Below are 27,958 nucleotides of genomic sequence, written 5' to 3' on the forward strand. Positions count from 1 at the left end.
ACTGGCACACGGTCAGCGCTCAGTATCTATCTGATGAGTGAATAGGTGGATGAATGAACGGGTGACAACTGCTCCTAGCGCACCGAACACACCGATGAGAGAGTCTCCCTTGAGCGCAGATGGGAAACAAAGGTTGGGGCCCCACCCTCTCCCGAGCCCGGCCCCGCCCCACGTCCCGCCCCGGCCTGCTCCGGGCTCCCATTGGCGGCGGCGTGCGGGGCTGGCCCGGCGGGCGGGGCGGGGCCGGGCCCGGGGCGGGGCGCTGCAGCCCGCGGAGCCTCCCGCCCGCGCGGGCTGGGGTCGCTCCGGCTCGGACTCCCCTCCCCGCCCGACGCGGCCATGGAGGACGAGCGCAAGGACGGAGCCTACGGTAGGAGCCGCCTCGGGCCCGCGGTCGCCTCCGCTGAGTTGGGGGGCCTTGGGGGAGGGGTACCTCCGAGATCATAAACACCCGCGCTGCAGCTGGGGGCCCTCTCCTGCTTCCCGGCCCAGCATTCCGCTCGGCGCGGAGCCCACGCCCCCCTGCTCCCGCCGGGTCGCCCCGCGTCCCCTCTCCCGGGAGCCCCCGCACCCCATCCGGCTGATGGGCCGGGACGCACGGCGCATGCTCCGCCCGGGGAGGTCCGGTTATCTGGGCGGCTCAGATGCCAGGCGGGGGAGGGGAGGCTTGGCAACCGGGGCTCGGGAAAAGGGATAGGGCCCCGACTTTCCCCAACCCCCCTCCTCTTCTGGTTGCCTTAGTCCACTTCTTTCTCCTGCCCGCATCCCCCGAGAAGTAGCCGTCCCGGGCTTCTGGCGAGATGGGGAAACTGAGGCAAGCCTGGACAGACCGATTGCTGGGGGGGGTGGAAGCCCATCAGTTCTTGCCAGCGGCCTGGAAGGACGGAAAGAAGGGCGCCCTCGCTGAGGTGGCAGGAAAGAAGCAGGAAACCATTGAGAAACTTTCCTGGCCGTGTGCAAGGGACTGGGGGTGCCCGCTACCGTTTCGCGAGGTCCCTGCGACGCGGACCCCCCTTCCGCGAACCTCTGAGGGTGGCCTTCGCCTGCGTGCCCAGGGGTTGGGGCCAAGATGAGGCTCCTCCCTACCCACGCCCTGCAGTGCCTCCCTCCCCTGGGTTCCCACGGAGGGGAGTGCCATCCTCAGTTTCTCTTTTCTCTTCTCCATTTTGGGTCCCAGGGCTGAGCTGGGCACATGGCCCACGTAGCACTCCCCTGGGGCGAAGGGGCGCCGCTGCCCCTCCTCGTGTGACAGGAACTTCCTGGAAACTATGAGACAGAAAGCTTTGGGGAGGGGGCAGGAAACCGCTCAAAAATAATCAACAAAAACAAGCTGACAAGAGATGTGCCTCCCTCCTGGCTGCCGCCACCAGGGACTGTGGCCTCAGCAGGTTGCAGAGACAGATAGATGGGGGAGGCTAGGACCCTCCCTGCCCAGCCCAGCCTAGAGGGAAACACAGGAACCTGGCCACCGCCCAGCCACTCCTCTCCTTGCCTGAAGCTGCAGGCCCAACCTCCAGGGGCCTCCTTGCTTTTGGTTTTGGGTTCAAGCCTCAGACCCTGAGTCTGTGGGTGCTGTGCATCCCTTGGGTGTGGCTGGCTGTCTCTGATCTGGGAATCTCAACCTGGAGTCCTGGCCAGGCCCTGCCTTCCTGTGGGAAGCACCTGAGGGATCTTGGGTCTCTGTAAGGCAGGGCTGGGGGCGGGGGATGGCAGAGTGGACAGTGATGTGATTCACCAAGCCTTGAATTTAGCCAAAGGGAGCCAGCCTTGGATGGGCCCAAGCAAACCCTCTCAGGCCCTGCCAGACCCACACTCTAGACAGGGGACCTCTGTGCCCAACAGAGGCTGTGCTGGGTGCCAGAAGCCCATTCCATCAACAAGTATTTATTGAGCTTCTTACAGGCAGGGTCCAGACACTGAGAACACAGCAGTGAACAAAGCAGAAAAATCTTTGAATAAATATATGATTTTAGGTTGTTACAAGTGTTGTGGAGCATTAAACAGGACAGCATGTGTGTGGGAGAATCATCTGGGATTATTTTAGGTGACCAAGGGCTGGAGTTAGAGCCAGTGGCTGCTGGAAGATTTGGGAGAAGCGTGTTCTAGGCAGAAGGAACAGCAAACAAACCATACAGCTACTTAATTATTTTTCTCTAAGGCACAAGGAAGCCTGAGGTAGAGACTTCAGCTAGGTCTTATATCCAGGCCATCATCAGCTCCTCTAGAGGGGCCACCTGGCTTGACTCCTTGAAGGGGGGGAGGGGGGGCAGATCTCACTTAGTTTGTAAATAGTCCATTCTTATCAGAACCAAAAATCTTGGGCCCTCAGGCTGCCACACGGAGTCCCTGCCAGATAATGAGGAGCTTTCCTTTGGGAATGGTGTTTCAAGAGTTGCACACAAATCCCAATGCTCACATATCCCTTGTATCCCAATGCCTTCCCATCCATCAGTTACCATGAATTTGCGGGGGGGGATGACGGCAGACAGACCCAGGTTCAAATCCTGGTTCTGACACTTAGGAGTTATGTGGCCATGGGAGAATTGGTGACATCTCTTAGACTCTGGATCCTTGTCTGCAGGGCTGGGCAGACCACGCTCACTGGGGGGCAGCATTTTGCACAGTGGCTGGTAGGCTCTACCTGCTCAAGAGGCCTCTGGGGCCCCTAATCCTAGGGACATGGATTTTCCATGAGCTGATGGAAAAGCAGCCCTCTGTCAAGGCATAGACTTGGCTGGCCTGGGCAGGGCAGGAAGCTCCCTCCTCAGCAGACACCACATCAAGAGGAGGCAGCAGCATGGAGCAGACCAGAGAAATGGCTCCTGGCCCTGTTGGATGACAGCAATGTGTACTGCCATCCTTCCCGTCCACCCTTGGCATGATCATGGAAAAAGATTCTAGAACCCAAGACAATAGACTCCGTCAGGAGGGTGGGGTGCAGTGGTAGGTGAGACAACAGTAATGGTGCTTGTTTAAAAAGCAGATTCCCTGGCCCCGTTTGCTAGAGTCCAACTCAGGTGACCGTGGGGATCTGGCATCTGATTTTTAAAAAAAATATTGTTGGGAGGGGATATTTACTTATTAATTGAAAGTTGGGTTTTTGTTGTTGTTGTTGTTGTTGTTTATTTCTTTCCAAAAGTTGTACTTCAAAAGTATTCATATGTTTCGAAATACAAAAGATAAAAAGATGGTGTAGCTTTATCATGGAGAATCTCCCTCTTGCTCCCTCTCCCAGTGTGACACACCCTTCTTGGCATGCATCACTGTTCCAGCATCTTGTGCTTTCTTCCAAATGGAGTCTGGGCCTTAGAACTTTACGTGCGATTATATACATATATTTTATCTAGTGGCTGGGTTTTTTTTTTCCTTTTACAAAAATATCAGCAAATCTCTAGCGTGCTAATTCCACGAGGCAGGATTGTGTGTCTGTGTGTCTGAAGGTATATTCACGGCACCTGTCACCTAGTAGGTATTCAACAGACATTTGTGAATGAAAAGGTGTTTGTTTCACATGTTGCTTTCTTTGTTTGTTTTTTTGTTTTTGGTTGCTTTCTTTGTTAATATGTCTTGGAGATATTTCTCATGTCAGCGCCTGGTAAGTTTCCTCAGTGTTTTCTTTTTTTTTAAAGATTTTATTTATTTGACAGAGAGAGACACAGCGAGAGAGGGAACACAAGCAGGGGGAGTGGGAGAGGGAGAAGCAGGCTTCCCGCCGAGCAGGGAGCCCGATGCGGGGCTCGATCCCAGGACCCTGGGATCATGACCCGAGCTGAAGGCAGACGCTTAACGACTGAGCCACCCAGGCGCCCCTCCTCAGTGTTTTCTGACAGTTGCATAAAATAGTGCATTTGTGGATGGACCGTCTTATATTGAACCAGTCTTATGTTTAACCAATCAAGGGGAATGTTTTAAGCTTTTTATTGAAGCAGACAATTCATACATAAAAGGAAACATCCTAACTGTATGAGGGTCCAGAGATTTTCTCAAGGTGAACACACCCGTGGAATCAGCACCCAGATTTTGTTTGGGGGGAACAAAAATATTAACAGCCCCCCAAAAGCCCCTCATGTCCAGGGAGGGGCCAATCAGTATTGTTATTTTAGGTTTAATTATTCTGTGGTGAGAAACATCACATAAAACGTACCATCTTTTTTTTTTTAAGATTTTATTTATTTATTTGACAGAGACATAGCGAGAGAGGGAACACAAGCAGGGGGAGTGGGAGAGGGAGAAGCAGACTTCACGCTGAGCAGGGAGCCGGAAGCGGGGCGATCCCAGGACCCCGGGATCATGACCTCAGCTGAAGGCAGACCCTTAATGACTGAGCCACCCAGGTGCCCCTAATGATTACCATCTTAATCATTTGTAAAGTTGTATGTTTCAATAGTGTTAAGTATAGGGGTGCCTGGGTGGCTCAGTCATTTAAGCTTCTGACTCTTGATTTCAGCTCAGGTCAGAATCTCAGGGTCACCTGAATTCAAGCCCTGTGTTGGGCTCCATGCTGGATGGAGCCTACTTAAAAAAAAATAGTGCTGGGGCGCCTGGGTGGCTCAGTCGTTAAGTGGCTGCCTTCGGCTCAGGTCATGATCCCAGGGTCCTGGGATCGAGCCCCACATCGGGCTCCCTGTTTGGCGGGAAGCCTGCTTCTCCCTCCCCCCGCTCCCCCTGCTTGTGTTCCCTCTCTCGCTGTGTCTCTGTCAAATAAATAAATAAAATCTTTAAAAAAAAAATAGTGCTAAGTATATTCTCATTGTTGTGCTGAGGCCTGTTTTTGTAAAGCCGATAGACTAAGAATGGCTCCATTGTTTATAAGTTGTTGTTAAAAAAAATTAAAAGGAATATGTGACCGAGATGATATGTGAACCACAAAGCTTAAAATCTTAAATATGTGTCCTTTAACAGAAGAAAATTTGCAGAGCTTAAGTAAGGACCTTCCCATTACCCCAGAAAGTTCTCTTGTGCTCCTCCCCAGTCAATCCCCAGAGGGACAGTTGTTTTTGTTTTTATTTTAAATTTTTTTAAGATTATATTTGACAGAAAGAGCAAGCGAGCACGAGCAGAGGCAGAGGGAGAGAGGGAGAAGCAGACACCCTGCTGAGCAGGGAGCCCGATGCAGGACTCGATCCCGGGACCTTGGGACCATGACCTGAACCGAAAGCAGATGCTTAACTGACTGAGCCACCCAGGTGTCCCGGGGGAGTTGTTTTTACATATGATTTTAATCTCTTATATAATAAAATTAGTATGTTCTCTCTCTGGGGGCAGAGGGGTGCTGAAAATTAAAAATAAGCCCTCAACCACACGGAAAATTTTAGCCTTCCAAGGAAAAGAGCCCTTTACATACCCTCGGCCAACTGTCCTCATCCCAGAGGTAACATGACCACGAAGTCGTTTGCACGAGCTTAGCCTATTAATTTCTGTGTGTATGTGTGGCTTCCGGGCAGTATTTTTAAAAGTTCCTCAGGCTGGTTTAATGAAAAATGGTACTGTTCCCAGAGTGGGATACTATGTTGCCTTGTAAAATAGTTGACGTAGGTCTAAGGAACTTCCCTGATGGGAAACAAGGACCGATTATGTTAGCATGCGAAATAGCAAAGTTGGGAACAGTGTGTGTAACAAAACAGGGGGTGGGGGGGTGGTAAAGAGCTACAAGTTTGCTTATGCATGTGTACTTAGACACAGTCTAGAAGGAGGAAAGGGAAACCAGGCAGAGGAAGTTGGGCTTTGGGCCAATGGTGAGAGGGAGAGTGATTTTTTTGGTCTGCAGGCTTGTTCTGGTTGAAGTTTGTTACCCTGATAAGCATAGAGGTTACTTACTAAAAACGAGTTCATTCATAACTTCCCTTCAAACAGTTACTGTGCGGGTACCGTGGGCCAGGTTGTGTTCTAGACCCCAGAGACACAGCAGGTGTTGTAGTGGGGTAGCTGACTTTCTGGAAAGGGAAACAGACAAGGTATTAAGATAAATGAGGGACATTCTTAGAATGGCAGAGAAGGGCTCAGGAGAAAAATAATGCAGGAAAGAGGGGTGGGAGTCATCTGCAGGGCCCGGAGGCAGAGTTGAAAATTTTAAGACCATCCTAAGGTGACGGGAGCAGGAGGGAGGGAGCCGTGTAGAATATTTCAGGCAGAGGGTACGGCCTGTGCACGTGGGCTTTTGTACTGAGACAGATGGGAGCCATTGAGAGTTCTGAGCAGAGGGAACTGGCCTGACTCAGGTGCTCACAGGCGCCCTCTGGCCGCTATGAGGTGCAATGGCAGAAGCCGGGAGACCAGGACAGAGGTGATAGCGCTTATCCAGACGCCTGAATCACCTGGCACCGAGTTGCTAAGTAAACAAGCACATCTACAGAAAAGCTCACCACGGAGTTCTGACTCTCACCCAGGTTCTAGAACCCGGCATCGCCTCTGCTGCAGTCCAGCTGCATTCTTCCTCGCCCTTGACCACCTGTACCTTTTGTGTCCCTGAACCTTTCATATACCAGAGCCTTGGTTTCTCCATCCATACAATGGGGTGAACAACAGTATTGGCTCCTTCTTGGGGCTGCCTCCAGGGTTCAGTGAACTGATGCAGGTACGGCACTTTGCCAAGCTTGGTCCATGGTAAATGCCCAGTGGGTGGGGGTCATCACGGAGCATAGAGTTCAAGAGCATGGTTGTCAGGAGCAGAGTTCCAATCCCAGCTCCTACCGGCTGTGCGATTTGGGGCAAGTCATGAAGCATCCTTGGGCCTTGGTTTCTGTATTTGGCCCTATACTCTCAGAACCTTGTGAGGATGACATGAGCTTCTAGAAATAAATGTCTGGTTTGGTGCCCAGCGCAGGCCCGGCACATAGTAGGAGCTCTATCTTTTGCTCTTAGCATTGTGACGAGGAATGTCACACTTGGCTTTCCTACCCGGACGCTATCCCCAAACTCTTTGTCAAAGGGACTCATGTGGGTGGCTGGGATCCCGTTCCCTAGGCACAGACTTCTGGGAAGGCAGGGGTGAGCTGGCCCGGCTGCATGGGTGAGGCCCTGGGCCGCCGTAAGCCTTGGGGACTTGGCCGCTATCTGGAGGCCGTGGGGGCTGGGTGGCACTTGATGCCAGGCACCAGCACTGGGCCTCAGCAGCCTGGATCGGTCTCCTTATCTTCTACACCCACTGCACCGGCTGGGACGGCCTTTAGCAAGGGCCGCCTCCCCCACCCAGCCTGGTCTATTGGCCTAGCTTTCCCCCACCTGCTCCCCCCGCTAGCCCATCTTTAGTTCTGCCTCTCTCAGTATCTGCCAAGGAAAAGGCCTGGGTTGGAGCCAGGGGGGCCTTGGTTTGATTCACACAGCTCCATCCCTCACCAGCTACGTGGTCTGAGCATGTGGCGTCATTCTGCCCTCTCTGTCAAATGGGACCACGCCCCTGGCTAGTGTTTGTTGAATTCCAGACCTGTGCTAAGTGCTATTTGAGCATTGAATCCTAACACCCACGAAGCAAATGTTAAGTATTAATTCCACTCTCCAGACAGGAAAATAGCAGCCTGGAGAGGGAAAGGGCATGTCCATGCCCCCAGCCCTTTTGAGGGCAATAATACCACTCCTGGTTGTTACAGAGAGTGCATGTGGGTGCACCTGGGTGGCTCAGTGCGTTAATCATCTGCCTTTGGCTCAGGTCATGATCTCAGGGTCCTGGGATCGAGCCCTGAGTCTGCTTGTCCCTCTCCCTCTGCTGTCCACCCCCACTCGTGCCCTCTCTCTCTTTCAAATAAATAAATAAAATCTTTAAAAAAAAACCCACAGGGGCGCCTGGGTGGCTCAGTTGTTAAGTGTCTGCCTTTGGCTCAGGTCATGATCCCAGGGTCCTGGGATCGAGCCCCACATTGGGGTCTCTGCTTGACAGGAAGCCTGCTTCTCCCTCTCCCACTCCCCCTGCTTGTGTTCCCTCTCTCACTGTCTCTCTCTCTCTGTCAAATAATTAAATAAAATCTTTTAAAAAAACAAAATAAAAAAACCCACAAAAAAACAAAGAGAGCATGTGAAACCTGCTGGCACAGAATGGGGCTCAACACTTGGTTTGTGGCCTCAAGACCGGGGGCGGCAAACTGTTTCTGCAAAGAAACAGAGAGTAAACATTTTCAGCTCTGCAGGCCACGTACGGTCTATCTCGGCTTCCCAACTCCACTGCCATAGCCTGAAAGCAGCCGCAAACAACATGAAAAGGAACCAGCATGGCTGTGTACCAAGAAAAATGGACTTATGGCCGCTGACATTTGAATTTCATGTAATTTTCACATGGCAAACTAGTCTTCCCCTTTTGATGTTTTTCAGCCCTTTAAAAATGTAAAGACCATTCTTAGTTCTGGGTCATCTGGAAATGGAGTGGGTGGATTCCTCCCCCATACCCACCCCCTCAAGCCCCCACCCCCCGCCGTCCCATTACAATTTCTCAACCCCTGGTTACGCAGCGTGATAGGGAGAGTGATGCCTCCCCCCCCACCCCAAGATGTCCATGTCCATGTCCTAACTCCTGGAACCTGTGACTATGTTAGCTGACAGGACAAAAGGAAATTTGCAGCTGAGATTAAATGTAGGATCTTATGGGGCGCCTGGGTGACTCAGTCGGTTGAGCATCTGCCTTCGGCTCAGGTCATGATCCCGGGGTCTGGGATCAAGTCTCAGCAGGGAGCCTGCTTCTCTCTCTGCCCGCCGCTCCCCCTGCTTGTGCTCTCTCTGACAAATAAATAAATAAGATCTTTAATGCATACATACATACATACATACATAAATGTAGGATCTTATGATGGGGAGATTATCCTGGCTTATCCAGGTGGATCCAAGGACAAGGGCCCTTATAAAGGGAAGAGGGAGGCAGTAGGGAGTCAGAGAAGGAGATATGGCAGTGTCCGTGGATGTGGGCTGGATGGGCAGAGGAAGGGGCCACAAGCCAAGGAATGTGGGTGTGCAGGCAGCCTCTAAAAGCCGGAATGGGTAAGGAAACAGATTCTCACCGAGAACCCGCAGAAGGAACACAGCCCTGCCAGCGCCTTGATTTTAGCCTAGTGGGATGCACTTTGGATGTCTGACCTCTAGAACCATAAGATAATAAGTCTGTGTGGGTTTTTTTTTTAAGGTTTCTTTATTTGAGAGAGAGACAGAGAGCATGAGCGGGGGGGGGGGGGGGGGGGGGGGGGGGGGGGTAGGGGAAGAGGAAGAGAATCTCAAGCAGATTCCCCACTGAGCACAGAGCCCACTGAGCACATGGGGCTCCATCTCATGACCCTGAGATCATGACCTGAGCTGAAACCAAGAGTCAGACCTTAACCGACTGAGCCATCCCGGCGCCACAAGTTGGTGTTGTTGGAAGCCACCAAGTGGGTGGCCATTTGCTGCAGCAGCCCCAGGCAACTCATCTGGATGCTCACTCCCGAGCTGGGTCGCCCTGCTCTGCTGCTCACCATGGGTACATGGTTCGCTGGGGGCCCCCGGGTCTGCGTCCCTCAAATGGAGGTAAGGATGGGATCCATCTCCCAAGGTTGCTGTAAGGAGGAACCCAGGGAAACCATGTGACGTTCTGGAAAAGTGCCTGGCATTGGTAAAGGGCAGTGAAATGGAGGCATCCGGGCATCTGTACTGTTATTAGCTTGCGGTATTGTTGCAAAGATTCAGCAAGTTCTCACCCTACAGGTTTGGATCGGGCTCAGTGATAGAATCCAGGAGTATTCAACCTGCCCCCCCAACCCCACCCCGCTAAAGTTAATGAGAGCTACTGGAACCCATCAGATGGCTGTACCAATGTTTCTTCTGGTATTTCTTTCTTTTTTTTTTTTTAAGTTCTTTTTTTTTTTTTTTAAGATTTTATTTATTTAATTGTCAGAGAGAGAGAGGGAGAGAGCACAAGCGGGGAGAGTGGCAGGCAGAGCGAGAAGCCTGATGCGGGACTCGATCCCAGGACCCTGGGATCATGACCTGAACCGAAGGCAGATGCTTAACGCACTGAGCCACCCAGGCGTCCCTCTCGCTGGTATTTCTTGAGAGATACTAATACCAATACCAAGCCTCTGGCAGGCGCTGCCCTGTGTCTTTAGTTCCATCTTACAGAGGGACAACTCAGGTTCATGCAGCAAGGTCATGGCCCCGCTGTCCCATCCATAGCCACCAATTTCTCTGAGAGCTGAAACCTCTCTCTGTGTCTTCCCCTCCCCGGCCTGGCCAGGTCATGCTCCTGCTCAGAGACTCTCAGTGGCTTCCACTCACCCATCAAACCTGGAGTAGGGACCTTCTACTTGTTGCTAGGTGGCTGGGCAAGCCACTTCCCGTCCCTGAGCCTTGGTTTCCTCCACTGTAAAATGGGTTGATGATAGGACCTTCAGTATAATGAGGACAGAGCTAGAGTCTGAAAGATACTCCTCAGTCAGCACCAGGCACCTTTTTTTTTTTTTCTTTTAAGATTTTGTTTATTTATTTGAGAGTGAGAGACAGGGAGAGAGAACTTGAGCATGAATAGGGGGAGGAGCAGAGGGAAAGGGAGAAGCAGACTCCCTGCTGAGCACGGAGAGGGGGGGGCGCCTCTGCTCGATCCCAGGACCCTGGGATCATGACCTGAGCCGAAGGCAGACTCTTAACCAACTGAGCCACCCAGGGGCCCCAGCACCAGCCATTCTTATATGGTTGCTTCCCCTTTGCCAGTCTGGCTGCCATTCAGGGGACACAAGAAACTTCCGGTGCTCCCTTATCTCTTCTCCACCCTTACCGGTCTTGCCTCCTATCCGATGGTGGAAATATGTTCCTGTGTTTTCCCTTCATACTCATAATAGTTCTGAGTTTTTATCTATTTTGCATGATTAATGCGTGTGGAATTTATTTTGCTATGGGTTGGGGGTGAAGTTAACTTTTTTTCTTTCCTAATGCAATCAAGGCTACTGACAGGTTGATTTATCCTTTCCCTGCCCAGTGAAAATTCCACATTTATCATGTATTAAATTCTTTACATATGGAATTCACAAATTAATTTTTTAAATACATGCACCTGGAAAACTCTAAGCTATGTTTTTACTTTCAGTCTTAGCTATCTTTTTTTTTTTAAGATTTTATTTATTTATTTGACAGAGAGAGCAAGAGAGCACAAGCAGGGGGAACAGTAGAGGGAGAGGGAGGGCTCGATCCCAGGACCCTGAGATCATGACCTAAGCCGAAGGCAGACACTTAACCATCTGAGCCACCCAGGCACCCCTTAGCTATCTTTTTAAAAAGGTATTATTTATTTATGTGAAAGAGAGGGAGAGAACACACACACTCAAGCTGGGTACAGGGGCCGGGGAGGGAGGTGGGGAGCAGGGGGAGAGAGAATATCCCAAGCAGACTCCAAGCTGCGCAGAGCCCACAGGGGGCTTGATCTCAGGACTCTGAGATCATGGCCTGAGCTGAAATCAAGAGTTGGACACTTAACTGGCTGAGCCACCCAGGCGCCCCCAGTCTTAGCTATCTATAAATGGTTTGTGTACTGTGTTTATTCATTCAACAAACACCAAGTGCCGGGTGCTATTTTGGGCCCCGGAAACAGTTGTGAACAGAACAGACATAAATCCCTGCCCTTGTGCTGGGAACAGGCAAGGGGGCAGACAATAAACAAGCAGTATGTAAATGTGTGATGTGTCAGGTGGTGATAAAAAAAAAAACAAAATAAAATAGGGTGATGGGGTAGAGGTGAAAGGGATGCTGTTTTGGATAGGATGGTCAGAGAAAGCCTCGCTGAGGAGGGGATGATTGAACAGAGGCCTGAATGAAGTGGAGCCACATGGACATCTCTGGGAAGAGATTTCGAGGTAGAGGGAACAGCCAGTGCAAAGGTCCTGGGGTGAGACCACGCGTGAGTTTGTGGTATAGTTAATGAGGCCAGTGAAGGTGAACCAAGTGAAGGGGAGAGAGGGAGGAGACCTGGCAGAGCGTAGGGGGCCTTAAAGGTCATGGTGAAGAGTTGGGTTTTTCCTCCAAGGGAGGCGGGAGCCATGGAAGGTTCTGGGCAGAGGTGTTCACAGGCTTCTCGGGCTGCCACGGAAGGAACAGACAGTGAGGGGAGGGGGAGGGTGGGAGCTAGAGCAGGGTGGAGCTGCCTGCACTGGTCCAGGCAGGAAACCACAGCTGTGTGACAAGGGTGGGGGTGAGAAGTGCTTGGATTCTGGATAGATTCTGAAGGCAGAGATGGCGTGAAGTAAAGCGAGGTGTCTCCGGTTTCTGGTCTGGGCACTTGGGAAGACGAAGCTGCCTTTTCTGAGCTGGAAGCTGCCTTTTCTGAGCCGGGGCAGGTTGGGGACCCATCAGGGGCTTGGATGTAGCTGTGCTGAGTATGAGACACCCATGAAGCCTCCAGGAGACGGGTGTCACAGGGATGTGCAGCTCAGGGGACCAACGTTGGGGGATCGTCAGGGTGGAGCTGGTGGCTGAAGTCCGGGCTCTGCGGGAGTGTCCCCAAGGGACCTAGTGTAGTTGGGAAGAGGCCGCAGCCTGTGCCGGGCCCGCTTTTTTTGTCCACTGCTTGGACTGGGTGGGTGGGACCAGCCAGCCTTGGGGTTGGCAGAGACCACGGGAACCACAGGGTTTCTTTGGGAGGCCTGGTCACCCAAGGGCATGGCTTGGAGCCTTGAACCTCCCCTGTTTGCTAAAGCCTGTGGGCTAGGGGTCAGGTGGGGCTTCCACAGCTGGAGGCCCCTTGGGGGAGGTGCATTCCTCTAGGGATAAGCTGACTTAGTGACCAGAGCCCTGCCAGGGGATGCTTGACTCTGAGGTAGCAGCTTACTGAGCACCAGGTGTATATGACCACCCTGTAGAACCCCATCGCTGACTGTACGCTTCGCACTGAATATATATTCCTGCTGATCATGCCACGGCTCCAACTACGTAATCGACTACACTATGAAGTATACAGCTCGCCTCAAAGAGCTGTTGGGGGCGGTGCAGTGCGAACAGGCACATGATCGAGGGAACATACAGTTGGCTCGGGGAGCCGATGGCTGGTGTGGGGGAATACAGGAAGGGGGGGGAGTATAGCCAGCTGACTGTACACCTTGCCCCAGCTATATACGCCCCCACCCCTGCTGTGTACCCCCACACTGATTAAACACCCTCTTTGCGGGCTGTATGCCTCCACACCAGCCGTGGCCCCTGCATGCCTGTGCCCCCACATCCGTGAAGCACCCCTACACTCACTGCAGTGTATCCGTGCCGGCCATAAATTGCCAAGCCAACTGTATGCCTCCTGGTATCCTGTGATTGGTCTGTGACCAGTTTTGGTTTGACACTTTAGCCCCATTTCACAGTTGAGGGGGCTCAGGGCAGGCAAGACACTGGCTGAATTGTCCTCTGGCTTGGATGGGGCCGAGGGAGCATTTGAATCTAGGCCATGCATTTAGGATGTCAGCTCCACGAGAACAGACCCACAAAATTGGGTCTCTCGTTTGCCACCGTACTTAGTGCCCAGCCCGGGGCCAGCACCGGGTAGGTGCTCCATAAATCCTTGTTCTACAAAACAATGGCTTCAGGATTCACGGTTGGGATGTGTGAAGGGGTGGTGAGCTCGGCTGTCTAGCCTTGGGGGCCACCGAGGGCAGTGCCAGGCAGGGATGGGGCATCTGGGCTGCCAGTCCCATTTTGCCAGTCTTCAAGAGAATAGCGATGTGGGTCTTTATACGGAGTCTCCCAATGTTTCACTGTTGGCATTTCATTAAAAAAAAAAAAAAAATGCAGACCGAAATAAAACGCGTCCACTGGCTTGAGAGTTTTCAGCGCAAATACTCTGTATTTGGGAGTTTGGGTTCAGCCATCTGCCTGTTTTGCGGCGCCTATATCTAGAGTTACCTCCCTGCGCGCCTCAGTTTCCATACCTGGAGAATGGGGCAACATGAGGCGCCCTTCCCGGGGTGAGAGGGGTTGTAGGCGGCGTCGCCTGGTTGGGACGTATGCCGAGGCCGCGGGGTGAAGCCGCAGTTGCCCGGGTGGGGGCTGGGCGGGGGGGGGCGGAGAGGGCTAAATCGGGTGGCGGGTGAGCGGCGGGAGCAGCTGCCGCCCCGCGCGGCCCTCCCCCCTCCGTCCATCCGTCGGCCAGTCCGTCCCGAGGCTGCAGCTCAGCTAGGGCCGGTCAGACCGGTTTGGGCCGCCCCGCCTGGCCCCGGGCTGGGAGGAGCCGCCGCCCGTCGGTCCAGCCGTCCCTCCCACGGGACGCCCGCGCTTCCAGATCCAGCACCGAGGGGGCTCGGAGCAGGCAGCCGGCCGCCGGGGCTGGGCGCCCGCGGGGATGGGGGGCGAGCGGCAGCATTACTACGGGAAGCACGGTAGGCAGCGCCCCCCGCCCGCCCCCGGGCCTGGCCACTTGGAGGGGGCAGCGGGAAGACCCGGCCGGGAGCCAAGAGTGGGGAGCAGAATTGCCCATCTCTGCGGGTAGCCCCTCACCCTAGTCCTCTTCGGGAGCTGCCTCTCAGAGCCCCCTCCAGACCCCCTCCACTGAAGGGTTTGTCTTCGTAAGCCCCCTCCCCTGTACTCCTGCAGGAACCTTCTCCAGATCCCACCTTGGAACCCCCCCTCCCTGCCTGGCTCCCCGTTCCCAGTTCCCGGTCCAGCCCCTTCCTCAGTAGGTGGCCCCCAGTCCTGCCCCCTCCGCAGTGGGTGGCCGTCAGGTGGTAACTCGGGGCTGGTCTCCATCAGCCACGGCTCCCCCTGCCTCGGCCTGCCCGTACTGGGGGCTGGGGTGTGGTCGCCGGGAGGTGGGGTGAGGCAGAAAATCCACTGGGTCTATGGACTTCACTCTTCCTCTGGGCCAGAGATACCCCTAGGGGCTTCTGGGGGAGGGTAGTCTTGCAGCCCCTTCTTGGTCACCCTGCTCAATCTTGCCGATTTTCAGGAACACCACAGAAGTATGACCCTACCTTCAAAGGACCCATTTACCACAGGTAAGGGCTCTGGGTTCCTGGGAGAGAAGGGTCTGTGTTAGCACTGCCTCAACCCCTATTTCTTTACGCCCCAGATGTTTCTTTACCACATCTGCTCTCCAACAAACTGGTGATCGATATTTGCGACTTGACAATTAAAGAACTAATTTCCCAAATATAGAGTCTTTTTTAAAAAAGATTTTTATTTATTTATTTGAGATAGAGAGAGAGTGAGAGAGAGAGAGCAGGAGCGGAGGGCAAAGGGAGAGGGAGAAGCAGGCTCCCTGTTGAGCAAGGAGCCTGACTGGGGACTCGATCCCAGGACCCTGAGATCATGACCTGAGCTTGAAGGCAGACGCTTAACCAACTGAGCCACCCAGGTACCCCCAAAGTCTTTACAAATGAATTTTTATTTATTTTTTTTTATTTTTTAAAGATTTTATTTATTTATTTGAGAGAGAGTGAGTGAGAGAGAGCGAGCACAAGCAAGGGGTGTGGCAAGCAGAGGGAGAGGGAGAAGCAGGCTCCCTACTGAGCAGGGAGCCCAACATGGGGCTCAATCCCAGGACCCTGGGATCATGGCCGAGCTGAAGGCAGACCCCTAACTGACTGAGCCACCCAGGTGCCCCACAAATGAATTTTTAAACTCAGGCAAAAGACTGGAAGAGAGAATTTCTAGAACAAGAAATACCATAGACAGTGAAGTTACGGGGAAGTGTGCAAACTCACTGAAAGGTAAAGGAATGAGATTTAAAACAGGAACCAAATAGTTTCCCCATCACAGATTAGCAAAGATTAAAAAGATTGGCACATAGGCTGCTCTGAATCTAAGTGGCTCAGTATATTTTGGAGGGAATTTGGAAATACGAAAATTTTTAAAAAGATTTTATTTATTTGAGAGAGAAAGCACGCTCGCGGTGAGCATGCATGTGGGCTCACGTGGGGGGGGGAGGGGCAGAGGGAGAAGGAGAGAGAGTATCCTTAGCAGACTCCATGCTGAGCCAGGAGCCAGCTTGGGGCTCGATCCCATGACCCTGAGACCGTGACCTGAGCTGAAACCAAGAGTCTGATACTTAACTGACTGAGCCACCCAGGTGCCCCAAAATATGAATTTTTTTAAAAAGATTTAATTTATTTATTTGACAGAGAGAGAGCACAAGTAGGCAGAGCAGTAGACAGAGGGAGAGGGAGAAGCAGACTCCCCATTGAGCAGAGAGCCCAGTGCGGGACTCAATCCCAGGACCCTGGGATCATGACTGAGGCGAAGCCGGCTTCTCTCTCTGCCTCTTCCCCAGCTTGTGCTCTCTCACTCACTCAACTCTCTCCCTCTCTCTCAAATAAATAAATAAATAAAATCTAAAAAAATAAAAATTAAAATATAAAATAGTTTAAATTTTAAAAAACATGAATCCCTATTGCTATTAAAGGTGGGGGGAAATGGGCACTCTCAGTCAAAGGAGAGCTGAACATTGTGGCCGACTGCTTCAAGAACAGTGTAGCGGGCGCCTGCATGGCTCAGTTGGTTGGGCGACTGCCTTCGGCTCAGGTCATGATCCTGGAGTCCCGGGATCGAGTCCCGCATCGGGCTCCCTGCTCGGCAGGGAGTCTGCTTCTCCCTCTGACCCTCCTCCCTCTCATGCTCTCTGTCTCTCATTCTCTCTCTCTCAAATAAATAAATAAATAAATCTTTAAAAAAAAAACAAAACACAGTGTAGCATTAGGTATCAAAATGTAAGGGGCACCTGGCTGGCTCAGTCAGTAGAGCAGGTGATGACCCCTGATCTCAGGGTTGTGAGTTCCAGCCCGGTGTTGGGCGTAGAGCTTGCTTTAAAAAAAAAAAAAAAAAAAAGTGAAATGTACGTGCTCTTTGGTACAGCATTCACGCCATTAAGGACACGTGTCCAGATAACACATGAATGTGGGTGTATGTGCAGGGCAGGGTGGGGTCCGTGATGCACAGGGCCCCAAGGCTCCCACCCTGATGCTGTTCTCTGTTCCCCAGGGGCTGCACAGATATCATTTGCTGTGTGTTCCTCCTCCTGGCCATTGTGGGCTACGTGGCAGTGGGCATCATAGGTGAGTGGAGGAGGGCACAGGATTGGGCTTCCAAGGTGGGAGGACAAGCCACAGCCTCTAGGGCAGACATGGGGATGGTGGTGAGGAATGACAGTGCCTCAGTGTCCCTGGATCCCTCCACAGCCTGGACCCATGGGGACCCTCGGAAGGTGATCTACCCCACTGATAGCCGAGGCGAGTTCTGCGGGCAGAAGGGCACAAAAAATGCGTGAGTCTGGCTCCTTGGGGCCTGGTGGGACTGGAGAGGTGTGGGCAGGATGGCTTCATGAGCACTGGGGAGAAGGTTCTAGGCTCCCACCATCCCCAGCCGCTGTTCTAGGCCTTGAGGACACTATACTAAATGAGACATTAAGAGTCTTGTCCTCTGGGAGCTCACGATTTAGGGGAGGGACAGAGAGGAGACCGTCCTGGATCTGATGTCAGGCTAGGTGAGCTAAACAGGTGAGCTAAAAGCAAGTTCAATCCAGGCTGTGCCACTCCCTGGCTGTATGAGCTAGGACGAGTGTCCCAACCTCTCTGGGCCTTTTTTTCCTCATCTCTGAAATGGGGCTCATCACAGTCCCACCCTCATGAGGCTGTTGGGATGGTTAGATGAGCCACCAGGCAGAGCTTAGAATAGGGTTGCTGCTACTAGAGTTGTTTGCATTAGATATTACACATAGGGAGGTTGAGAAATCTTGAGTTTTCATCTCCCTTCCCCAATTCTAGGAACAAACCCTACCTGTTTTATTTCAACATTGTGAAGTGTGCCAGCCCCCTGGTCCTGCTGGAATTCCAATGTCCCACCCCTCAGGTAATTCGGCCGCTCCCCTATCTTCTTTGCTACCCCTGCTTTCCATCACCGGGTCCTTTTCTTTCCCGAGGGACAGCTTCTCTCTCAGCCCTTTCTTTTCCCCGGTGAATGGGAGGTGGGGCCTCTGTCCTGTGTGGGGATCGGGTGTCTGTCTTGATCCCACCCAACCCCTGCCTCCTGCCCCTCCAAGATCTGCGTGGAGAAATGCCCCGACCGTTATCTCACCTACCTGAACGCTTACAAATCCCAGGACTTTCAGTACTACAAACAGTTCTGTGTGCCTGGCTTCCAGAACACCAAGGTGAGGGGAGCCTAGGGAGGGGGGGTGGGTGGAGGGTCCTGGCCTGGGGCATGAACCCCTCTCCCCTTTTCTTGCTAGGGTGTAGCTGAAGTGCTTCGGGATGGTGACTGCCCTGCTGTCCTCATCCCCAGCAAACCCTGTGAGTCTGGGGTTCCTCAAACTTGGGGGGGGGGGGGGGGGGGGGGGGGGGAGGGGGGGGGGGAGGTTTCAGGGGCTCAGCCTGACTGGTCTCATTCCCTGCTCCACGCAGTGGCCCAGCGATGCTTCCCAGCCATCCACGCCCACAAGGGGGTCCTCATGGTGGGCAACGAGACGACCTATGAGGATGGGCACGGCTCTCGAAAGAACATCACAGAGCTGGTGGAGGGCGCCAAGTGAGGACCGCAGCCCGCCCACATCGGGGTCCTACTTCGGGGTCCTACTTTCCCCGGGTGGGCCAGGGTGTCCCCTGGGGCTGACCCAGTCGGGGAGGGGCTCCAACATGAGCCTTGTCTGCTTGTCCCAGGAAGGCCAACGGGGTCCTGGAGGCACGGCAGCTGGCCATGCGGATATTTGAAGATTACACGGTCTCCTGGTACTGGATAGTTATGTAAGTTGGGAGGGAAAGTGGCCCCCCCAGTCTGTGTAGCCTGGGGCTGGTGAGAGGGTGCAGTCTGCTCATGCCCCCATTTTATCCCCAGAGGCCTGGTCATCGCCATGCTGATGAGCCTCCTCTTCATTGTCCTGCTCCGTTTCCTGGCCGGCATTATGGTCTGGGTGATGATCATCATGGTGATTCTGGTGCTGGGCTACGGTACGTCTCCCCCTCCCTGCACCCTCCCCACCCCACAGCCCGCAAAATGCCTCTGCTCTCTGATCTGACAGTGGCCATCCGGAATCTTGTCCTAAGCCATCTGTCTTTTATTTGGCGTATTTGTCAAGATGTGCATCTCAGCCTTGTTTATGGGAGTAGGCACTTAGAAATAACCTCCGTGTTTATCGACGGAGGATGAGTTAGATCATAGCCTTCCAGGTGGGACCTGGATCTGCATTTTGTCTACATCCAAAAGCATTCTCAAGTAGACTACATGGTTAAAGATGTGTGCTTTAGCACCAGACAGCTGGGGTTTATTTATTTATTTATTTTTTAAGATTTTATTTATTCATTTGAGACACAGAGATAGAGAGAGAGAGAGAGAAAGCATGAGCAGGGAGAGAGGCAGAGAGAGAGGGAGAAGCAGGCTCCTCACTGAGCCAGGAGCCCGATATGGGGCTCGATCCCAGGACCCCGGGATCATCATGACCTGAGCCGAAGGCAGACGCTTAACCATCTGAGCCACCCAGGCGCCCCAGCAGCTGGGGTTTAAAGGCCGACTCTGCCAGTTCCTTCCTTTGTGACCCTGGGCAGGTGACTCAACCTCCCCATGCCTCAATTTCTTCCTCTATAAAGTGGGGCTAATCAGTATTTACTAGTTAGGAGGCTTAATGGGAAAAAGTGTACAGACGAGATGGGGGGAGAGCCCTGTAGGTCTCAGGCCCGTGCAGCCCAGAGGCAATGCACAAAACCCAGTGCTTCACATTCTGATTCTTCAGATAAACATTCCAGGGGGAAAGATGTCTCATAGGCAGCCCAACGTGAGGACACAGATATTAAAATATTCACGCTAATGATGGTTTCTAGCTGGGTGCTGGCGTTTTAGGCAAATGGTTTTTGTTTGTTTTTAAGATTTTATTTTTTAAAAAAGATTTTATTTATTCATTTGAGAGAGAGTGAGTGAGAGAGAAAGAGAGAACATGAGCTGGGGTGGGGGCACAGAGGGAGAAGGAGAAGCCGACTCTTGCTGAGCGGGGAGCCGGACACGGGGCTCGATCCCAGGACCCCAGGGACCTGAGCCGAAGGCAGATGCTTAACCAAATGAACCACCCAGGTGCCCCTAAGATTTTATTTTTAAGTCATCTCTACACCCAGCGTGGGGCTCGAACTCATGACACCCAGATCAAGAGTTGCATACTAAAAAAAAAAAAAGAGTCGCATACTCTATCAACTGAGCCAGCCAGGCACCCCTGTTTTGTTTTGTTTTGTTTTTTACTTTATCTGCATTTTACAGTTTTATTCTACAAAAAACTAAGGGGAATATTGAAAATCCCTGATGCCACCCCACGGGATGTTAATACCCACATCCTTGGTCCCCACCCATGAATCATTGTTACCGGGTGGGAAGGAAAGCCTCAGGTCACAGAGCAACCTGGCACCTATTCAGCCGCTCATTTATGCATGTGTGCATCAAGCCTGGATCGAGTGCCTGTGTGTCCCAGGCAGTTTTCTAGGTCCTGGGGGTGTGGGGAAGATGGACATGAAATAATAAACGAGGGGGAGTGTGTGACTCTTGATCCCGGGGTCGTGAGTTTGAGCCCCATGTTGGGTGTACAGATTACTTAAAATCTTAAAAAAATAATAATAATAAACCAGAAAACCCTCTAGAAGGTCCAAGCAGAGAGAAGGGCCAAGAGGTTGAGTGTGAGGGGGGGTAATTCGAAATGGGAGAAGTGGTTTGGGAAGGTCTCTTTAGACGGTGACTTCTGAGGGATGCCTGGGTGGCTCAGTGGGTTAGGTGTTTGCCTTCAGCTCAGGTCATGATCCCAGGGTCCTGGGATCAAGTCCCGCGTCAGGCTCCCTGCTCAGTGGGGACCCTGCTTCTCTCTCTCCCTCTGCCTGCAGCTCCCCCTGCTTGTGCTCTCTCTCTCTGACAAATAAGTAAATAAAATCTTTAAAAAAAAAAAAAGTGATATTTGAGTAGAGACAGGAGGGTGTGAGAAATCCAGTACTAAGCAGCGGGAACAGCAAGAACAAAGGCTCGGAGGCGGGGCGCCTGGGTGGCTCATTCGGTTAAGCATCTGACTCTTGATTTCGGCTCAGGTCATGATCTCAGGGTCCTGGGATCGAGCCCCAAATCGGGCTCCGTGCTCATTGGGGAGTCTGCTTGGGATTCTCTCTCTGCGTCTTTCCCTCCCCCCGCTCTCTCTCTCTCTCTCACAAATAATCAATCAATCAATCTTTACAAAGGCTCGGAGGCAGTTGCAAGCAATGGCAGCCGCTCTCAGCTTTGGTTCTTGCTTCTGCTAAATGGGGGTGCTCCCACCTGCTCTGCAACATTGGGGGAGCAGCCAGTGGGCTGAGGTCGGTCCCCTGTGCAGGAATATTTCACTGCTACATGGAGTACGTGCGACTGCGGGGCGAGGCTGGCTCCGACATCTCCCTGGTGGACCTTGGCTTCCAGACAGACCTCCGCGTGTATCTGCACTTGCGGCAGACGTGGATGGCCTTCAGTGAGTCCCAGCCCCTCCCCCCATCCTGCCCCGGTGAGGCCTGGGAGGGAGTGGGGACAGGCGGCTGGCAGACTTGGCCCCCCTCTGCCCCCCACAGTGATCATTCTGAGCATCCTTGAGGCCATTATCATCTTGCTGCTCATCTTCCTGCGGAAGAGAATTCTCATCGCCATTGCGCTCATCAAAGAAGCCAGCAGGTGGGTGCCAGGGTGCCCCGGGGCTGGGCTGGGGTGGTCCCGGGGCTGCTTGGGCCCTGATGCCTGTGTCTCTACTCCTCCCCAGGGCTGTGGGATACGTGATGTGCTCCCTGCTGTACCCACTGGTCACCTTCCTCCTGCTGTGCCTTTGCATCGCCTACTGGGCTAGCACTGCTGTGTATCCACCCTCAGACCCGGATCCCTGCCCCCGGGGGTTGGCTAAGGGCCAAACTGGCCTGGAAGTGACCTGCAGCTTCGGGGGGTGGGGGCAGACCAGAACCCGGTAGGGGAATGGATCCTTTCTCACAAGCCGCCGGGGCCCCAATCCCAAACCTCAGGTTCCTTAATGACCCTCCAGCTTCCTGTCCACTTCCAACGAAGCCATCTATAAGATCTTTGATGGCGGCACCTGCCAATTTGCTGGGAAAACCTGCAACCCTGAGGTGGGGGTCGACTGTTTCCCCAGCAGCCCACAGACTCTCTGAAACCTCTCATCCCTGCCTGGGGACCATTGAGCAAACATTCGGTGCCTGTTGTATGCCCAGTGCTGGATGTGGGGAGCAGGGTGGGGGAGAGATCCAACCTGGCAGCCCCCAGCCCACCCTGACTACTGAACCACCCACCTTTCTCCCGTTGACTTCATTTCCTGCCCCATACCCCTCCCTTAACCCAGTGACAGCCAGGTCTTGCCTCTAGATCCCCTTCCTTGCCATTCACAAGCCCCTCTCCTGATCCCTGTGGTCTTCATACCGATCTCTGCCACTCTTGTCCATGTGGCCACTCTCCTGATGCATGACCCAGCCCTGATCCCCAGGGTAGCTTATCCTGCCTCACTAACCACCTCCCATGAAGTCAACGATCCTGTCTTGCTTCTAGAACCCCTTTTAGAAGGCCCTATCCTGAACCCCCAGTCCCTTGAGTTACCTCTGATTCCCACGACTCCTGTCCCACCCCACGGTCTATCTGACCCAGACCCGATGCCCAGAAGCCACTCTGACCCCCGGCCCCTGTGTTGTGACCCAGCTCTGCATCCCTCCCACAGACCTTCGCCTCCTCCAATGAATCCCGCCTGTGCCCTGGTGCCCACTGCCAGTTCGCCTTCTACGGGGGTGAGTCGGGCTACCATCGGGCCCTGCTGGGCCTGCAGATCTTCAATGCCTTCATGTTCTTCTGGCTGGCCAACTTTGTGCTGGCCCTGGGCCAGGTCACGCTAGCTGGGGCCTTCGCCTCCTACTACTGGGCCCTGCACAAGCCAGACGACCTCCCTGCTTTCCCACTCTTCTCTGCCTTCGGCCGGGCGCTCAGGTGGGACTCCAGGTGGCCTGGGAGTGGGGGCGAGATCGGGTTGAGGAGCCTTGGCGCGGCCGCTGACCACCCCCTTGGCCCTCAGGTACCACACAGGCTCCCTGGCCTTTGGTGCCCTCATTCTGGCCATTGTGCAGATCATCCGAGTGATGCTCGAGTACTTGGATCAGCGCCTGAAAGGTGCGGCCCTCGAGTGGCTTGCTTTGGCTGCTGGGGGGCAGGGCTGATGGGCAGATCGGGGATTGGTTAAGGGGGGCGGGGTTAGGGCGATGGGACTGTGATTGGCTTCTGCTTGGGGTGAGGAGGGTGGAGTGGGGAGTTTGAGCAATTAGTTCCCAAGGTGGAGGAATGGCTGAGGGAGCCCATTGGGTGGAGTTCTTACTTCTGGGGATGGGGGCGGAGCGGGACCAAGAGGCCTGGGCCACCATTGGTTCCTGAAGAGGCAAAGATTTGTTTGTGTAGAGGAGGGCGGGGCCGAGGCGTGTTTCTTTTTGACAGCGGCGGGGCTGGGATTGGTTATTTTTGGGGTGGGGCCAAGGAGGCGGCGATGATTGGCTTCTGCCTGGGAGGCGGGGCCAGGGCAGTAGTGTGGGTTGTGATTGGTTCCTCCCTGGAGGCTGGGTTGAAAGGCTTCATGGTAGGGCCCTTCCTCGGGGTCTGGGCTGAGAGTCCTGGGCCCTGTTGGTTCCTACTTGGGTGAGGGGCAGGACCCCGGGGGTTCTGCATCAGGTTTCCTCTCCCTGTCTCTTTGAGTAGGTGGGCTCCGGGAATCCTGGACTGTGTGCATGTAACGAAGAGGTGGGGGGGTGGATCCCTACCAGGGGTCTCCCCTCACCTCTGCATCCCTCCCTTCTCTCTTAGCCGCCGAGAACAAGTTTGCTAAGTTCCTCATGACCTGTCTCAAATGCTGCTTCTGGTGCTTGGAGAAGTTCATCCGATTCCTCAACAGGAATGCCTACATCATGGTGAGGAGGCCTGGGACGCAGAACCAGCCCACCAGCTCCTGCTGGGGACAAGGAACCCTCATTCCCAGCCAGTGGGACTGATCCTCCCTCCACCTCCTCCCCCCAGATTGCAATCTATGGCACCAACTTCTGCACCTCGGCCAGGAATGCCTTCTTCCTGCTCATGAGAAACATCATCAGGTCAGGGAAAGCATGGCCCTCGGGCTGCCTCCCTCCTCCCCTAGTCCCTGAGCCCGCCTTCATGCCTGCTTCTCACTGTCCCCTGCAGAGTGGCCGTCCTAGACAAAGTTACCGACTTCCTTTTCCTGTTGGGCAAACTTCTGATCGTGGGTAGTGTGGGTGAGTCCTGCTGGCCAGCCCATGGGGCTGTGGGAGCCTGCCGGGGTGACTTGCGAAGTGCTTTTGGGCCCCCACATCTTCTTTTGTGACAAGCGTTTCGGGGTGACTTGCGCAGTGCTGTTGGCCTGCCCCTTCTTTTGTGACGAGTGTCATGTTCTCTGAGGTCGTGGGCAGGGGGCTTCCTTTAGCCAGAACCCTCATCCATCTTGGTTTCCTCCCTCTCTTTAGGGATCCTGGCTTTCTTTTTCTTCACCCACCGGATCAGGATTGTGCAGGACACAGCACCACCCCTCAATTATTACTGGGTCCCTATACTGGTATGGACCTTTGGGGATGCGTGGGGGTCCAGGGAGAAGGAGGTGCTGGGGCCTCCTGGTCTCTTTTGACTAGACAGATGTGGATGGAGATCACAGGTGGGGGATTGATGATTTATTCAGTCCGCAAACATGTAGTAAGCACCTACTGTGTACCAGGCCGGGGGGGAGGGGTGGCAGGAAAGGCTTCCCTCCAGAGGACCTTACCTTTCAGAGGCAAATAGACCTCATGATTACAGACTGATCCGTGTCACAAGGGAGAGTTACAGGGAACCGTTAAACTGTTAGAGCCTGTGGTGGAGGATCTGGGCAGGCCTGGAAGGCCAGGTGTCTTCACTTTGGAAGTGATGTCGGATCTAAGATCTCAGGGAGATACGGGGAACCTCCAGGCACAGGGATCCACAAATACGGAGGCCCTGAGGTGGGCCTATGCCAGGAATAGTGAGGAGACTGGTGTAGGGGGGAGGAGGTGGGGATAAGGGCAGGGAGGTGGTGGGGCCATGAAGGGGTAATGTCATCACCCTGAGAGCAGTGCAGGCCTTGGAGCCCAATGACCTAGATTTTTATCTGAGTTCTCTATTTGCTCGCTCTAAGATGAGTCAGTGTGGGCAAGTTATTTAATCTCTCCATGGTCCACTCACTTCAATCCGTAAGTGTTTATCAGATACCTGCCAAGGCCCTGTGAGTCTCCAAATTATTGGGGGGTGTGGCCGTAAGTGGGACAGATACAGTCTAGTGGGGATGAGGGCATTATGCCTGTAACGCCCTAAACACGCATAAAATTGCAGCCAGCCAAAGGTCTCAGAGGACAGGCACGCAGTGCTAGGAGAGCATAAAACGGGGTCTAGATGTCAGAAGCAACTTCTTGGCGAGGTGGTATCTGAGGACTTGATGTTTGAACTGAAAACAGAAGGACTAAGAAGACAAAAACTTGACTAAGTCAGGACAACAGCATGTGCAAAGGCCCTGGGGTTGAAGAAAACAAGGAGTGAACGGCAGGACTTAGTATGTTATTCTAAGGAGGGCTTGTCAGCAGGGAAATGACAGGATCCGAGCCTGGGAGGGTGTGGGGAGTGGGAGTTGCTCTAGGAGCTGGGGTGGAAACAGCTTGGCTCCCCTTGCCTAGACGGTGATCATCGGCTCCTACCTGATTGCCCATGGCTTCTTCAGTGTCTACGGCATGTGTGTGGACACGTTGTTCCTCTGCTTCTGTGAGTGACCCTTCAACCCAACCTTGCCAGGCCCTGGCAGCCTTCTCCCCTCTGGGCATAACATCTGATGGGGCTATGTATTCAACGGCCAGGAGCCCCCCAGCTTCCCCGGGGACTGGCTGTTCCGCGTCAGAGGGCCCTGGCATGCCTTCTCGGCCTCCTCCCTCTGCTCGGAGCTGCTCCATCCTGTTGCCCCCTGGTCCAGGCTGCAGCTAGAACGCTGTGCCCCTGGGCCCTCGGCTTTGGAGTTTCCGGCTTTGTTGGGGGGGGGGTCTGTGGCCGCTACTAACTCTGGTCTCTCCATCTGTCTGTTTTTTTTGTTTTTTTTTTCTTTTCCTCTACTCCATGCCTGCTGGCTTCCCTGTTCTTCCCTGCCTCCCTCTTTCCCTCCCTTCCTGACCACCCCATTTTCCCCCTGCCGGTTCCTGGGGGGAGCCCAGGTGAGGACCTGGAAAGGAATGACGGCTCTCAGGAGCGACCCTACTTCATGTCGCCCGAGCTGAGAGACATCCTGTTGAAGGGGAGTGCGGAGGAGGGGAAGCGGGCAGAAGTTGAGGAGTAGAGAGGGAGGGAGGCGTGGGGGCCAGGCAGGCCTCCTCGTTTCCTCCCTGTAGACCGGGGGTGCATGCGGGGCAACCCTGCCGGGGGAGTGTGGGGAGCGTGTACGTGTCCCATTCCCGAGCCCACCACAGCCTGCCCCTCTCCAGTCCCAGTGTGTCTTGCTTCCTAACCCTCTGAGCCTTCTCTGTGGCCCTCATCCTCCCACCCTGTCCCCGGAGGCCGCTGCCCATGGGCTCCCCTCATGCCACCGTCTTGGGGGCCTCTCTCCACAGTGGAGGACCTGGAGAGGAATGATGGCTCAGCCGAGAGGCCTTACTTCATGTCTCCCAACCTCAAGAGGCTCTTGAACAAGACCAACAAGAAGCTGGCTGAGTCCTAAAGGCCCCCCGCTCTCCCCCCACCTCTCCAGAAGTCTCACACTGGGTGCTCGGCAGCTGGGTCAGAACCCCTGGCCGCCTGGGCTCACCTGAAGTCCGATCACTGCCGCCTCCCCCCACCCCCCCCCCCCCAGCCATCCAGTTACCGCTGGATTCCAGGGACCTGGAAGATTTGGGGCCTCTCCTCCCTATGCCAAGAGGCAGTTGGAGTTTTCACAGGCGGCGCCCCAGGACTGCACGCATAGGTCACTCCAGCCCTCGCTGGCCCGGATGGGGAGAAGTCCGGTGAGGCCTCTTGAGGTCTGGCAGGCAGGGGGGCCCGACCTCTGTGGGCCGCCTCATGCTTCCTGTTCTCCTCTCCGATGGGGCAGCATCTGTGTCTGCAAGAGTGATGACCAAGCTCCGGCCCCTGAGGCCCCCCGTTCACTCGTGTCTGCTCTGGCCAGGACCGAGCACCTTCTCGACGGCTGAACAGCTGCCTCACAGGCTGCCATACGCGTTTCTTTATTATTATTTTTTAACCCGGACATGCATTAAAGGGTCTATTAGCTTTTTTCTGTCTGTCTCCACGGCTGAGATGGGGCCAGCTGCGGAGTGCCTTGTGTCGTGCCCTCCCTGCTGGGGTGGGAGTGGCGAGGCCGGGTGGGGGTGGCTCCTGGCATGGGAGGCCACGGCAGGGGTGTCCTGGAAGGAGAGGGAGTGAGTCTGTCGGGGGAGGGCCGCTGGGATCGGGGAGCAGACCGGTGTGGACAGACCAGAGCAGGAGGGAGGAGCCTGCTAACAGCTGCTTAATGGAAACCTGCTGGCTGGCTGGAGGCGTCCGGCCCAGTGTCCCCCCTTCTCCTGCCAGCACCGACAGCTCTCTCCGTGAGAGAGCAAGCAGCTGAATCCACCCGAGGGACGATGTCAGGGGAAGGGGTTGGCGCAGATGCTGTGGGCAAACCCGGGCCCCCCCCCCGTCCCCTCACTTTGAGGGATCCTTTTGCCAAATTCGTTGAACTCCGGGGACCTGGTCTCCCGGCTCCCCCTTCGCCCTATCCCCGGGCCCCTGACTTCATGTCTTTGCTCATCAGCACCACGGCGGCACCCCAGAGAGGGAGAAACCCAGCCTGGGGTCCCAGTCTCCTGTGCCTGCCCGCCAGCCCTCAGGCCCCCCGTTCTGTCTGCACACTCTTGCGTGTTAACTGCATTCCAACCACTAATAAAGTGCCTATTGTACAGAGCCCGGGCCTGGAGTGTTTGTGGAGGGAGTAGGAGGCTGGTGGGAGGAACCCCGGCTTCGAGTGCCCTGGGATTGAGTCTCTGAGCTGGGGCGAGTCTCC

General features: G+C 54.3%; 1 protein-coding gene across 3 annotated transcripts; it reads left to right on the forward strand.

Moving 5' to 3' along the window:
• The first annotated feature begins 247 nt into the window (after nucleotides 1–247).
• SLC44A2 (solute carrier family 44 member 2) lies at nucleotides 248–27,858 on the forward strand. 3 transcript variants are annotated; one of them, XM_032396032.1, is made up of 22 exons: nucleotides 248–370; nucleotides 14,864–14,912; nucleotides 16,894–16,967; nucleotides 17,091–17,175; nucleotides 17,676–17,760; nucleotides 17,951–18,061; nucleotides 18,140–18,200; nucleotides 18,312–18,435; nucleotides 18,567–18,650; nucleotides 18,742–18,854; nucleotides 21,236–21,367; nucleotides 21,465–21,564; nucleotides 21,650–21,742; nucleotides 21,923–22,007; nucleotides 22,607–22,869; nucleotides 22,955–23,049; nucleotides 23,731–23,834; nucleotides 23,941–24,014; nucleotides 24,103–24,173; nucleotides 24,402–24,490; nucleotides 25,614–25,698; nucleotides 26,139–27,858. In XM_032396032.1, the coding sequence occupies exons 1-22, from the start codon at nucleotides 340–342 to the stop codon at nucleotides 26,258–26,260; spliced, it is 2,130 nt and encodes a 709-aa protein (XP_032251923.1). In that variant the 5' UTR covers nucleotides 248–339; the 3' UTR covers nucleotides 26,261–27,858. The 3 variants fall into 3 exon arrangements, with proteins under 3 accessions (XP_032251923.1, XP_032251922.1, XP_032251924.1); XM_032396031.1 differs by lacking the exon at nucleotides 248–370 and adding an exon at nucleotides 14,098–14,297; XM_032396033.1 differs by lacking the exon at nucleotides 248–370 and adding an exon at nucleotides 14,099–14,297 and having other exon boundaries at nucleotides 26,532–27,858.
• Nucleotides 27,859–27,958: the final 100 nt, after the last annotated feature.

This window comes from Phoca vitulina, unplaced genomic scaffold (genome assembly GCF_004348235.1).
Source record: "Phoca vitulina isolate PV1807 unplaced genomic scaffold, GSC_HSeal_1.0 scaffold89, whole genome shotgun sequence".
Classification (NCBI taxonomy): Eukaryota; Metazoa; Chordata; class Mammalia; order Carnivora; family Phocidae; genus Phoca; species Phoca vitulina.

Coding starts and splice junctions, on each gene's coding strand:
- SLC44A2 (XM_032396031.1), top strand. CDS start 14,261: ATGGGGGGCGAGCGGCAGCATTACTACGGGAAGCACG. Junction 18,201..18,311: donor CCTCATCCCCAGCAAACCCT/GTGAGTCTGGGG, acceptor TGCTCCACGCAG/TGGCCCAGCGATGCTTCCCA. Junction 18,855..21,235: donor GATTCTGGTGCTGGGCTACG/GTACGTCTCCCC, acceptor TCCCCTGTGCAG/GAATATTTCACTGCTACATG.